This window comes from Xenopus laevis, chromosome 3S (assembly GCF_017654675.1).
Source record: "Xenopus laevis strain J_2021 chromosome 3S, Xenopus_laevis_v10.1, whole genome shotgun sequence".
In the NCBI taxonomy this organism is placed as follows: domain Eukaryota; kingdom Metazoa; phylum Chordata; class Amphibia; order Anura; family Pipidae; genus Xenopus; species Xenopus laevis.
The window spans coordinates 131,824,411-131,839,183 of NC_054376.1; the positions used below are offsets into that span (position 1 = coordinate 131,824,411).

Sequence of the window (14,773 nt, forward strand, 5' to 3'; positions counted from 1 at the left end):
CTCTCCCCTGTACTGCCTCTGTATCTCTCTCTCTCTCTCTCTCTCTCTCTCTCTTCTCTTCCCCTGTATCTCTCTCTCTCTCCCCTGTACCGTGCCTCTCTCTTCTCTTCTCTCCCTGTACCGCTTGTATTTCTCTCCCCCTGTACTGCTCTCATTCCCCTTCATTATATTTCTTCTCCTGTACCTGCCTTCCTCTTTCTCTCTCTTCTCTCTCTCTAATCTCCTCACCTTCATCTCTTTCTCTATCTCCTCTCTCTTTACTCTCTTTCTCTTCTCCTCTCCCCCTTATCTCTCTCTTCTTAACTGCTGATCTTCCCCTGTATGTCTTCTCTCCTCTTACTGCTGATCTCCCCTGTACTGCTTCTTCTCTCTCTCCCTGACTCTATCCTCTCTTCCCTGTACTTGCTCTGTATTATGTCGTTCACTTCCCCTTGTCATATCTTCCCCTGTACCTGCTTCTATTCTCCCTCCTTACCTCTGATGTCTCTCTCTGTTCCTCTCTCCCTCCCCCTGTACTCCTTCTTCTCCCTTCCCCCGTACTGCCTCAATCCTAATACCTTCTTATAACTCAGTGATCTATTGATGCCCCCTTAAAGCCTAGTACTCTAGTGATCATATCCCCTATAATTTATCGACAATCCCCTTATATATTTATATATAGTGATCATATCCTCCCTTATATATTTATATATAGTGATCATATCCCCTTATATATTTATATACAGTGATCATATCCCCTTATATATTTATATATAGTGATCATATCCCCTTATATATTTATATATAGTGATCATATCCCCTTATATATTTATATATAGTGATCATATCCCCTTATATATTTATATATAGTGATCATATCCCCTTATATATTTATATATAGTGATCATATCCCTTATATATTTATATATAGTGATCATATCCCCTTATATATTTATATATAGTGATCATATCCCCTTATATATTTATATATAGTGATCATATCCCTTATATATTTATATATAGTGATCATATCCCCCTATATATTTATATATAGTGATCGTATCCCCTTATATTTATTATAGTGATCATATCCCCTTATATATTTATATATAGTGATCATATCCCCTTATATATTTATATATAGTGATCATATCCCCTTATATATTTATATATAGTGATCATATCCCCTTATATATTTATATATAGTGATCATATCCCTCTTATATATTTATATATAGTGATCATATCCCCTTATATATTTATATATAGTGATCTATCCCTTATATATTTATATATAGTGATCATATCCCCTTATATATTTATTATAGTGATCATATCCCCTTATATATTTATATAGTGATCATATCCCCTTATATATTTATATATAGTGATCATATCCCCTTAATTTATATAGTGATCATATCCCCTTATATATTTATATATAGTGATCATACCCCTTATATATTTATATATAGTGATCTATCCTTATATATTTTATATAGTGATCATATCCCCTTATATATTTATTATAGTGATCATATCCCTTATATATTTATATATAGTGATCATATCCCTTATAATTTAATATAGTGATCATATCCCCTTATATATTTATATATAGTGATCATATCCCCTATTATTTATATATATGATCATATCCCCTTAATATTTATATATAGTGATCATATCCCCTTATATATTTATATATAGTGATCATATCCCCTTATATATTTATATAAGTGATCATATCCCTTATATATTTATATATAGTGATCATATCCCCTATATATTTATATATAGTGATCATATCCCCTTATATATTTATATAAGTGATCAATCCCCTTATATATTTATATATAGTGATCATATCCCCTTATATATTTATATATAGTGATCATATCCCCTTATATATTTATATATAGTGATCATATCCCCTTATATATTTATATATAGTGATCATATCCCCTTATATATTTATATATAGTGATCATATCCCCTTATATATTTATATATAGTGATCATATCCCCTTATATATTTATATATAGTGATCTATCCCCTTATATATTTATATATAGTGATCATATCCCTTATATATTTATATATAGTGATCATATCCCCTTATATATTTATATATAGTGATCATATCCCCTTATATATTTATATATAGTGATCATATCCCCTTTAATTAGTGATACCTTATATTATATATAGTGATCATATCCCCTTATATATTTATATATAGTGATCATATCCTCTCTTATATATTTATATATAGTGATCATATTCCCCTTATATATTTATATATAGTGATCGTATCCCCTTATATATTTATATATAGTGATCGTATCCCCTTATATATTTATATATAGTGATCATATCCCCCTTATATATTTATATACAGTGATCAAATCCCCTTATATATTTATATATAGTGATCATATCCCCCTTATATATATATTATATTATAGTGATATTTATATCCCCCTTATATATTTATATATAGTGATCATATCCCCTTATATATTTATATATAGTGATCTATTCCCCTTATATATTTATATATAGTGATCGTATCCCTCTATATATTTATATATAGTGATCATATCCCCTTATATATTTATATATAGTGATCTATTCCCCTTATATATTTATATATAGTGATCTATCCCCTTATATATTTATATATAGTGATCATATCCCCTTATATATTTATATATAGTGATCATATCCCCTTATATATATTTATATATAGTGATCATATCCCCTTATATATTTTATATATAGTGATCATATCCCCTTATATATTTATATATAGTGATCATATCCCCTTATATATTTATATATAGTGATCATATCCCCTTATATATTTATATATAGTGATCATATCCCCTTATATATTTATATATAGTGATCGTATTCCCCTTATATATTTATATATATTGATTCGTATTCCCCTTATATATTATATATATAGTGATCGTATCCCTTATATATTTATATATAGTGATCATATCCCCTTTATAAATATATTTATATATATAGTGATCATATCCCCTTATATATTTTATATATAGTGATCATATCCCCTTATATATTTATATATAGTGATCATATCCCCTTATATATTTATATATAGTGATCATATCCCTTATATATTTTATATATAGTGATCATATCCCCTTATATATTTATATATAGTGATCGTATCCCCTTATATTATGTTTATATATTATATATGTGATCGTATTCCCCTTATATATTTATATAATAGTGATCATATCCCCTTATATATTTATATATAGTGATCATAATCCCTTATATATTTATATATAGTGATCATATCCCCTTATATATTTATATATAGTGATCATATCCCCTTATATATTTATATTATAGTGATCATATCCCCTTATATAGGTATCTTATATATATATAGTGATCATATCCCCTTATATATTTATATATAGTGATCATATCCCCTTATATATTTATATATAGTGATCATATCCCCTTATATATTTATATATAGTGATCATATCCCCTTATATATTTATATATAGTGATCATATCCCCTTATATATTTATATATAGTGATCATATCCCCTTATATATTTATATATAGTGATCATATCCCCTTATATATTTATTATATAGTGATCATATCCCCCTTATATATTTATATATAGTGATCATATCCCCTTATATATTTATATATAGTGATGTATATCCCCTTATATATTTATATATAGTGATCATATCCCCTTTTTATATATTATTTTTATAGTGATCGATATCCCCTTATATATTTATATATAGTGATCATATCCCCTTATATATTTATATATAGTGATCATATCCCCTTATATATTTATATATAGTGATCATATCCCCTTATATATTTATTATCTTATAATAGTGATCATATCCCCTTATATATTTATATATAGTGATCATATCCCTTATATATATGATTATATATAGTGATCTATCCCCTTATATATTTATATATAGTGATCGATTCCCTTATATTTTTATATAGTGATCATATCCCCTTATTATAGTATTTATATATAGTGATCATATCCCCTTATATATTTATATATAGTGATCATATCCCCTTATATATTTATATATAGTGATCATATCCCTTATATATTTATATATAGTGATCATATCCCCTATATATTTATATATAGTGATCATATCCCCTTATATATTTATATATAGTGATCATATCCCCTTATATATTTATATATAGTGATCATATCCCCCTTATATATTTATATATAGTGATCATATCCCCTTATATATTTATATATGGTGATCATATCCCTTATATATTATATATATAGTGATCATATCCCCTTATATATTTATATATGGTGATCATATCCCCTTATATATTTATATATAGTGATCATATCCCCCTTATATATTTATATATAGTGATCATATCCCCTTATATATTTATATATAGTGATCATATCCCCTTATATATTTATATATAGTGATCATATCCCCCTTATATATTTATATATCGTGATCATATCCCCTTATATATTTATATATAGTGATCATATCCCCTTATATATTTATATATAGTGATCATATCCCCTTATATATTTATATATGGTGATCATATCCCCTTATATATTTATATATAGTGATCATATCCCCCTTATATATTTATATATAGTGATCATATCCCCTTATATATTTATATATAGTGATCATATCCCCCTTATATATTTATATATAGTGATCATATCCCCCTTATATATTTATATATCGTGATCATATCCCCTTATATATTTATATATAGTGATCATATCCCCTTATATATTTATATATAGTGATCATATCCCCTTATATATTTATATATAGTGATCATATCCCCTTATATATTTATATATAGTGATCATATCACCCTTATATATTTATATATAGTGATCATATCACCCTTATATATTTATATATAGTGATCATATCCCCTTATATATTTATATATAGTGATCATATCCCCTTATATATTTATATATAGTGATCATATCCCCTTATATATTTATATATAGTGATCATATCCCCCTTATATATTTATATATAGTGATCATATCCCCCTTATATATTTATATATCGTGATCATATCCCCTTATATATTTATATATAGTGATCATATCCCCTTATATATTTATATATAGTGATCATATCCCCTTATATATTTATATATAGTGATCATATCCCCTTATATATTTATATATAGTGATCATATCCCCCTTATATATTTATATATAGTGATCATATCCCCCTTATATATTTATATATCGTGATCATATCCCCTTATATATTTATATATAGTGATCATATCCCCTTATATATTTATATATCCTGAAAAAACCCTCTCTTGATCCCTCCAATCTTGACAACCTCCGACCTATCTCTCTGCTACCTTTCATCTCTAAACTACTTGAGCGCCTAGTCTACAACCGACTTACCTCATTCCTCTCTGACAATAACCTGCTGGACCCCCTACAATCTGGTTTTAAGCCACAACACTCCACGGAAACTGCCCTGACTCGACTGACTAATGACCTTTTAACCGCTAAAGCCAACAATCACTTCTCACTACTAATACTGCTTGACCTCTCAGCCGCATTTGACACTGTAGATCACCCTCTCCTCCTCCAGTCCCTCCAGTCACTTGGCCTTCGTGACACAGCCCTGTCTTGGTTCTCTTCTTACATCACCAATCGTTCCTTCAGTGTCTCCTACAATGGAGTAGCATCTTCTCCCCTACCTCTTTCTGTTGGAGTTCCCCAAGGCTCTGTCCTGGGACCATTACTATTCTCCCTCTATACTTCCTCCCTTGGCAAATTAATAAATTCTTATGGTTTCCACTACCACCTCTATGCTGACGATACTCAGATCTATCTCTCATCTCCTGATCTCAACCCAGAACTCCTAACTCGCGTCTCCTCCTGCCTGTCCGCTATCTCTACCTGGATGTCACAACGCTACCTTAAATTAAACCTCTCTAAAACTGAAATGGTTCTCTTTCCTCCAACTAACACCAGTAGCATCCCCGAAGTATCCATCATAGTTAACAATTCCACTATCACCCCCTCTCCCCAGGCCCGGTGCCTTGGGGTTATCCTAGATTCTGCCCTGTCATTCACTCCTCATATCCAGTCACTTATTAAATCTTGTCACTTCCACCTAAGGAACATATCCAAAATACGATCATTTATCACCCAAGACGCTGCCAAAATTCTTATTCACTCTCTCATCATATCGCGTCTAGACTACTGTAACTCTCTATTAATTGGCCTCCCCCTCCAGAGACTGTCACCTCTCCAGTCCATAATGAAACACTGCTGCGAGGCTCATACACCTCAGCAACCGCTCCTCCTCTGCCTCGCCATTCTGTCAATCCCTGCACTGGCTTCCGTTACCTTTCAGAATCAAATTCAAATTAATGACACTGACTTTCAAAGCACTTCATAACTCTGCCCCACCCTACATCTCTAAACTCATCTCTATATACTCACCCACTCGCTTACTACGCTCCTCTACTGACCTGCTACTCAACTCTTCTCTCATTACCTCCTCACATGCTCGCATTCAAGACTTTGCAAGGGCTGCACCCCTCCTCTGGAACGCTCTCCCAAGGTCTGTCCGACTTTCTCCCAACCTTTCTACTTTCAAGAAATCTCTGAAAACGCACTTCTTTCGAGAAGCCTCCCCTCACTCTGCTTAACTACCAAACGCAATACCACATTTCTCACCCACTTAATTCGATCTTGCCCACTCCCACACCTTGTGTATTACTCTCTTCCCTTTAGACTGTATGCCTATGCATAGGGCCTTCCTCACCTTTTTGTACCTGTATTGATTGTGATGTTTGTTACTCCATATATTCTATATATGTAATTCATGTGATGTAGTTGTATAATCACATTTACTTTACAGTGCTACGCAATATGTTGGCGCTATATAAATACATGTTAATAATAATAATAATAATAATAGTGATCATATCCCCTTATATATTTATATATAGTAATCATATCCCCTTATATATTTATATATAGTGATCATATCCCCTTATATATTTATATATAGTGATCATATCCCCTTATATATTTATATATAGTGATCATATCCCCTTATATATTTATATATAGTGATCATATCCCCTTATATATTTATATATAGTGATCATATCCCCTTATATATTTATATATAGTGATCATATCACCCTTATATATTTATATATAGTGATCATATCCCCCTTATATATTTATATATAGTGATCATATCCCCCTTAATTGTCTCTTCTCCAGTGTAACCAATCCCAACTTACCTTTCCCCATAACTGATCCCTCCCATTCCCTTTATCAGTTTAGTTGCTCTTCTCTGTATTATTTTTTCCTTGGATGTTTCTCGTCTCATCATTACATGTCGGTTCTGTGTTGATCGATGTAGAATAATTGTTGATATGAGATGAAGTGACAATGAAAACTGTACACGTCGGTAGAATGGAGTTTGTTGCAGTTGGTCTGTTAGTGTTTAGCAGACAGCGGGGGAATGAAAGAGATAAGGGCACAGACAGACTGGGGGGCAGTGCCAGTATAAATGTCTGTTTCACAGGAGGGGCTGTGTCTCGCCAGTAATGAGCCCCTATTATAACATGTACCCCCACTTCTCTCTGGGGCCACAATACAGTCTCACAGGGTGACCCCGGGGCCCACGTGTCACACTGATTTCTATCTCACTCCCTTCATTTGTCCCTGAGTCCAAGTAACAGATGGTCCTACTAATCCCCCAATTTAATCTCCTGATCTAATCCCATAATCACCCCCAACCACATATGTGCTGTATATTCCTCTGTGTACTGTATAATGGTGCAGAGTATCTCCCCACCCTGTATAACAGTAACGACTATCTCCCCGCTCTGTATAACAATAGTGAGTATCTCTCCGCTCTGTATAACAATAGTGAGTATCTCTCCGCTCTGTATAACAATAGTGAGTATCTCTCCGCTCTGTATAACAATAGTGAGTATCTCTCCTCTCTGTATAACAATAGTGAGTATCTCTCCGCTCTGTATAACAATAGTGAGTATATCTCCGCTCTGTATAACAATAGTGAGTATCTCTCCGCTCTGTATAACAATAGTGAGTATCTCTCCGCTCTGTATAACAATAGTGAGTATCTCTCCGCTCTGTATAACAATAGTGAGTATCTCTCCGCTCTGTATAACAATAGTGAGTATCTCTCCGCTCTGTATAACAATAGTGAGTATCTCCCCGCTCTGTATAACAATAGTGAGTATCTCTCCACTCTGTATAACAGTAACGACTATCTCTCCACTCTGTATAACAATAGTGAGTATCTCTCCGCTCTGTATAACAATAGTGAGTATCTCTCCGCTCTGTATAACAATAGTGAGTATCTCCCCACTCTGTATAACAATAGTGAGTATCTCTCCACTCTGTATAACAGTAACGACTATCTCTCCACTCTGTATAACAATAGTGAGTATCTCTCCGCTCTGTATAACAATAGTGAGTATCTCTCCACTCTGTATAACAGTAACGACTATCTCTCCACTCTGTATAACAATAGTGAGTATCTCTCCGCTCTGTATAACAATAGTGAGTATCTCTCCGCTCTGTATAACAATAGTGAGTATCTCTCCGCTCTGTATAACAATAGTGAGTATCTCTCCCCGCTCTGTATAACAATAGTGAGTATCTCTCCGCTCTGTATAACAATAGTGAGTATCTCTCCACTCTGTATATCAATAGTGAGTATATCTCCACTCTGTATATCAATAGTGAGTATCTCACTCCACTCTGTGCATGATGAGAAGATGGAAGGTGATGATTGGACGCCCTAGAGACCCAGTAGACATATCGGGGTGTAGGTTTAGGGGGAGCAGCATAAGAAGACAAGTGAGTAGATGACAGTTGGGCCTTTATTGCACTTATGGGAATATGTTGCATTGGGGCCAGAAGGAGTCGGTTTTATTTACAGTCACTGAGACTGTGGAGGAGTCAGGAAGTGGAAGGGTTAATTCGTATATACAATTCTATTGGTTACAAATCCTTCATGTAAAAAATATAATTCATATATTGAGCAAGCCTCGCACCCATCCCTTTGTTTGTGTTCCTGATTAGGAAGAGACTATGGAAGTAACTAATACGGCAGCTTCCTGGACCTGGCAAGTGAGGCATGATGGGAGATGTGTGTGACGGGTCCATGTGACGCCACTGATCATTGGCTTTCAGTTGTTGATGCGCAGTTTGAAGGTGACGCGCCCTGAAAACTTGTCTCGCTCGTTATCGCTCTTGATATTGCCGGCGTTGGCGCGACATTCCACATAAAGGTCCTGGTTCCGAGAAACGTTATGGAACTGGACCGCCACCAACGGCTGCGTGTAGTTCTTCTGCAATGACATCAGTGGACCAATGTGACATCACATACTGGCTCATATGATAGAAAGACAACATTACATCACATTCTGACAGGGTGATGTCATCAGTGAAATATCGGGGGTGATGGTGAGATATTGGCTTAGATATCAGGGTGTGCAACAATGAGATTCCTGGGGGTGACTGATATCAGGTAGGATAGGGGTGCAATGGTGAGATATGATATGGCAGGGTGATGTCATCAGTGAATATCAGGGGTGATGGTGAAGTATCGGGTGAGATATCAGGGTGTGAGATATCGGGACTGACAATGAGATATCAGGGGGTGACAGATATCAGGTGTGATATCGGGGTGCAACAGTGAGATATCAGAGGGTGACTGATATCAGATGAGATATCAGGTGGTGACGGATATCAGGGGGTGACGTATATCAGGTGAGATATCAGGGGGTGACCAATATCAGGTAAGATATCATCAGGGTGACGGATGTCAGGGGAGATATTGGGGTGCGACAGTGAGATAGGGTGATCGATATCAGGTGAGATATCATGTGAGATATCATCAGGGGTGATGGATATCAGGGGGTGATGGATAACAAGAGATATTGAGGTGCGACAGTGACAGTGTATCGGGGTGACCGAAATCAGGTGAAATATCATCAGGGGGTGACGGATATCAGGGGTGATGGATGTCAGGGGAGATATTGGGGTGCGACAGTGAGATATCAGGGTGACCAATATCAGGTGAGAGATCAGGAGGTGACTAATATCAGGTGAGAGATCAGGGGGTGATTTATAGGTGAAATATCTGGGGGTACGACTGTGAGATCCCAGAAACTGAGAGTGTGCTGTAAGACTGCAGGGGTATTGGGGCAAGGCAGTGATCCCACGTGTGTAGGAATGGGGGTAAATCTCACCTGTGCTCTGTTCCCATAGTACGGGAAATACATGAGATCCATGGTGCCCAAATCTGTCCCATCACTGGGGTAATAACTGCGGCTCCCCAACATGAGCTCAATGTCTGTGCTCTGAAACAAACACATTAATTATGTCACAATGTCCCCCAAATCTGCCCCACCTCTGTCACGTATGTACCTCCTATGGGATATTTACCTTACAATTGCCCTATAACAGGACCATGTGGGAATAACTGTCATATAACTGCCCTATAGTATCAATGGGATCTAATGGCTTTAGTATGACCATGAGGGGTGTGAGTGGAGAGTACTGTGGGTGGGTATAGACATAGCGAAGTTGGGTTAATATAGGTGGGTATAGTGGATATCAGGAGACGGCGCAGTATCTATAATGTGAGCAAAGTGAGCCCAAAAGATTTCATTTTGTTGAGGTTCATAACATCTCATTAAAATATGAATCCAAAGAATTTCCCAGCAATTTGGTTGGAAGCCCTGGAATTATATGTATCTAATGTGCCAATCTGATCTGTAAAGTCTCCTGCCCATTCATTCTGAGCTTGGTTCACTTGTTAGCCCCCCGTTTCCCATGCACAGTTGCTAAGGACTATGTCTATAGGTTCTGCTACAGGTCATTCAGTGCAACAGCTTTGGGTTTGTACTACAGGGTTGGAACTATTGAGCTTCTCACAGGCAAGGGAAGAAGTTTCCTCCTCAGTTTCATTAGAAGAACCTCAGGAGGAGGTATCATATCCATTACAAGCCAAAAGTGTATTCTACATGGAACTGATTGTGGCCTATTGTGTTTAGGAGGCGTCTACAGGGGGTTCCTAGAAGTGGGTCACTGAGGATGATTTACTCTACTGGATCTTCCTCTTACCGTGTCATTCTGAGCAGATTTGGGTTTCTGGAGACACCAAGAGAGAGACACACTGAGACACACTGAAATGAGACAGTCTAAGGTTCACTCATTGAGTGTCTGCTTGGGGAACTTACCTTGCCCATGCAGTTTATGGTGATGGAGGAGTTGGAGAGACTTGGAATAACTTCGGGGAGAAAGTTGATGATCTGGAAATAGAGAATAAGGGAACGTTAGAGGGATGGGACTTCTCCTGGGAGCAGAGAGATGGGGCAGGAAAGGGTAAAATGGCAGAAAGATGGAAATATTAACCTTAGAGCCCCCCATTGTGCCAGAAACTCAGGTGCAGCTCTCACCCCCACACAGGAACCTCCGCCATTTAGTCAGGGAATTTCTGGGACACAATGCGGATATTCCAGTTCCACATGTTACAGAATTGTGTCCGCACTCCCCACAGGGGGGATAATTTACACACACATAATTGTACATAAAGGGACACACACACGCTGGGGCCCCTCACCCGGTTCATTTTGACGAGGACACAGGGGCTGCCGTCTTTGTAGCCATACGTGGGGTCACTGAGCCCAGAGCAGTTGCCCAGGGAGCTTCTCAGGAACTGACAGGCCTTCTTGGGGTAATTCCTCACGTCCCCCGTATCCTCCTGTCTGTTAAACACCCCCGGGTTGCACACTGACCCCTGTTGCACTTGCACACTGTCGTTGTACACTGGGGGGAGAAGGTGGAAATGGTGTTAGTGCTGAGGGCAGGGGCAAATGTCACTTTATATTATCCCAGTTACACAGGGAACAGTAAGCTCTTTTGCAATTGCTGAACTCGGTGTGAGAGGAAGGAAGTAGGAGCCATGTGACTGTGAGAGGAAGAGAGTAGGAACTGTTTGAGTGTGAGAGGAAGGAAGTAGGAGCCATGTAAGAGGAAGAGAGTAGGAGTTGAGTGAGTATGAGAGGAAGAGAGTAGGAGTTGAGTGAGAGGAAGAGTAGATGCTGGGTGAATGTGAGATTAAGAGAGTAGGAGCCGGGTGAGTATGAAAAGAAGACAGTCGGAACTGGGTGATGCTGGGTGAGTGTGAGAGAAAGAGAATAAGAGCCAGGTGAGCGTGAGAGGGAGAGAGTAGGAGTCGGTGAGTGTGAAAAGAAAATAGAAGGTTGGGTGAGTCTGAGGGGAAGAGAGTAGGAGCTGGGTGAGTGTAGGAGCTGGGTGAGTGTGAGAGGAAGGGAGTAGATGCTGGGTGAGTGTGGGATTAAGAGAGTAGGAGCCGGGTGAGTATGAAAAGAAGACAGTCGGAACCAGGTGAGTGTGAGAGGAAGAGAGTAGGAGTCGGTGAGTGTGAGAGGAAGAAAGTAGGAGCCAGGTGAGAGGGAGAGAGTAGGAGTTGGTGAGTGTGAAAAGAAAATAGTAGGTTGGGTGAGTGTGAGGGGAAGAGAGTAGTAGCCAGGTGAATGTAGGAGGAAGAGAGTAGTAGCCGGGTGAGTGTAGGAGGAAGAGAGTAGTAGGCGGGTGAGTGTGAGTAGAAGAGGAGATTGTTGACTTACTTTCCAGAGCTGAGTTCAGTTTAGCCACGTAGCCCCCCCAGCCAGAGTTTGAGGCATCATTGATGTTATAAACAATCTCCAGAGTGTCTGTTTTGGGCCGAATCATCATCCCTGTAGTGAGAGCATTGGGGTCACTTTGGGGCGTGCTGTGCTTTCAAATCACAATACAGTGTGGCCCCAGTGTAAACACTCCCCAGACATACATACATATATAATGGGGCCCCTTTAAATAGTCACCCACAGGATAATGCCAAATATATTACTCCACAATGTACAGTGTGACCCTCAGCTAGTGACCCACAGAATAAAGGTAGTGTGAACTCTACATAAACATATGGAGTGTGGCCCCTAGATAGAGACCCACTAAACTGTGATGTAACCAAGACCAGAGATTGGCAAAGGTGAACCCCACAGAAATGTCTCCCCACAAAAGCAGAATGTGGCATTACCTGGACTAGGAAGTCGGTCCCCATATTTGGGGGTGTATTCATCAATGGTTTGTAACATCACCCACATGGAGAGGGCAAACATGCCCGTGAGGAAGGCATAAAATGCCACATAGAAAGTAACAATCAAAGCTGGAAAAGAGAATAGTGGATGTCATTTACTAAAGGCATTGCTAACTGGGAGTATTCCCAGCTCCTTCCAACAGGTCCACCCACATACAAACTTCTTTACCTACCCTCCAAAGATGCCCGCTCACACCCAGCCATCTCTATTTACCTACCCTCCACTCATACCCAACCATGTCTATCTACCCTCCAAAGATGTCAATTCAAACCCAAAATTCTCTATGTACCCTGCAAAGGTGCCCACTCACACCCAACCTTCTCTATCTATCCTCCAAAGATGTCTGCTCATACCCAAACTTCTCTATCTGCCCCCCAAAGATATCCACTCACACCCAACATTCCCTGCATACCCTTCTAAGATGCCCACTCACACCCAACCTTCTCTATCTACCCTCCAAAGTTGCCTACTCACACCCAACCTTCTCTACCTACCCTCCAAAGATGTCCACTCACACCAACCTTCTCTACCTACCCTCCATAGGTAGCCAGTCACATTTTCCATCTTCTCCCAATAGTAACCAGCAGATATAGTCTAAACTGTCCCTGATTCTGCTAAGACAATGGTCTTCTATACAAGTAGTGCTATAAAATACAAACTGATACACACCTAGAAGTAACAAATGAAGCTAGAAGCATTGGATCAGCTCATTGTGTTGTAATACATGTGGCTGGGCTATGGTTGTATAGAAGATACATGGAATGCCTAGAACTTGAGGAGCAGCCTATATACAAGCAGCGCTATATAAGCCACTGGACTGAGAAATAAACACCCCCATCATCAAGGGCTTTTCCGCAAATCATTTTTTCCTTACATAAGAAATGTATAAAATAGTCAAAACTTACCCCAACTACTCCCCTGCCACCCACATGTTGCCCCATCAACTTACCCCAACTGCTTGCGGTTCTGCCCATGAATTCCCGGGTCCTTGGGTTCCACATAAATTCCCCAAATTCATTCATTATCTGCCCACAGCTTTTCTTCTGACTCCGGTCTGCCATACTGATTCCTGTTCCTTGCAGACAGTCAATAAGCTGGTGGGGAATCCTTCAGTGGCTGTGGGGGGAGAGACTTGGAGGCACTTGGCTGATTCCCCTCCTTTTCTTTCTGTGTCTCTCACATGCAGCTCCCTGAGTCTTCCCTGAGTCTTCACTGAGTCTTCCCTGAGTCTTCCCTGAGTCTTCCCTGAGCTCAGTTTCACCCTTTTATCCTTTCAGTCCATTATTATTCATCTGTGGCCCCGCCCACCTGCTGTCTCCTCTCTAATCTGAAAAGCTCATGCTGTTCCAGCTCAGTGGAATCTGCCCAAACCCATGAAGGTTGGCACAGAGAGAGAAGCGGGGTCGGACAACCAGTGAGCTCTGTGACCCAGACCCGCTTCCTAAATCCCAAAATCATTGGTGCTTCCCCCAACCTTCCTCCTCGATCTTTGCTACAAGGGAGAATAGGGAGGAGCACATGTCATA

At 38.2% G+C, this 14,773-nt stretch overlaps 1 protein-coding gene across 2 annotated transcripts; it reads right to left on the bottom strand.

The window, feature by feature from the left end:
* Positions 1 to 8,939: 8,939 nt before the first annotated feature.
* Positions 8,940 to 14,505, bottom strand: atp1b2.S (ATPase, Na+/K+ transporting, beta 2 polypeptide S homeolog). 2 transcript variants are annotated; one of them, NM_001092728.1, is given in 8 exon segments: positions 8,940 to 9,428; positions 10,332 to 10,442; positions 11,209 to 11,235; positions 11,325 to 11,396; positions 11,708 to 11,913; positions 12,738 to 12,848; positions 13,187 to 13,315; positions 14,197 to 14,458. In NM_001092728.1, coding segments are annotated over 8 exon segments (930 nt in total). In that variant the 5' UTR covers positions 14,309 to 14,458; the 3' UTR covers positions 8,940 to 9,266.
* Positions 14,506 to 14,773: the final 268 nt, after the last annotated feature.

What these genes read in the sequence shown, in the direction of transcription:
- atp1b2.S (XM_018239518.2), bottom strand. Translation starts at nt 14,308, where the DNA reads ATGGCAGACCGGAGTCAGAAGAAAAGCTGTGGGCAGATAATGAATGAA. An exon ending in CAGAACCGCAAGCAGTTGGG is followed by an intron (nt 13,316 to 14,196) that starts GTAAGTTGATGG and finishes TCTCTTTTCCAG; the next exon opens with CTTTGATTGTTACTTTCTAT. An exon ending in GGACCGACTTCCTAGTCCAG is followed by an intron (nt 12,849 to 13,186) that starts GTAATGCCACAT and finishes CTCTCACTACAG; the next exon opens with GGATGATGATTCGGCCCAAA.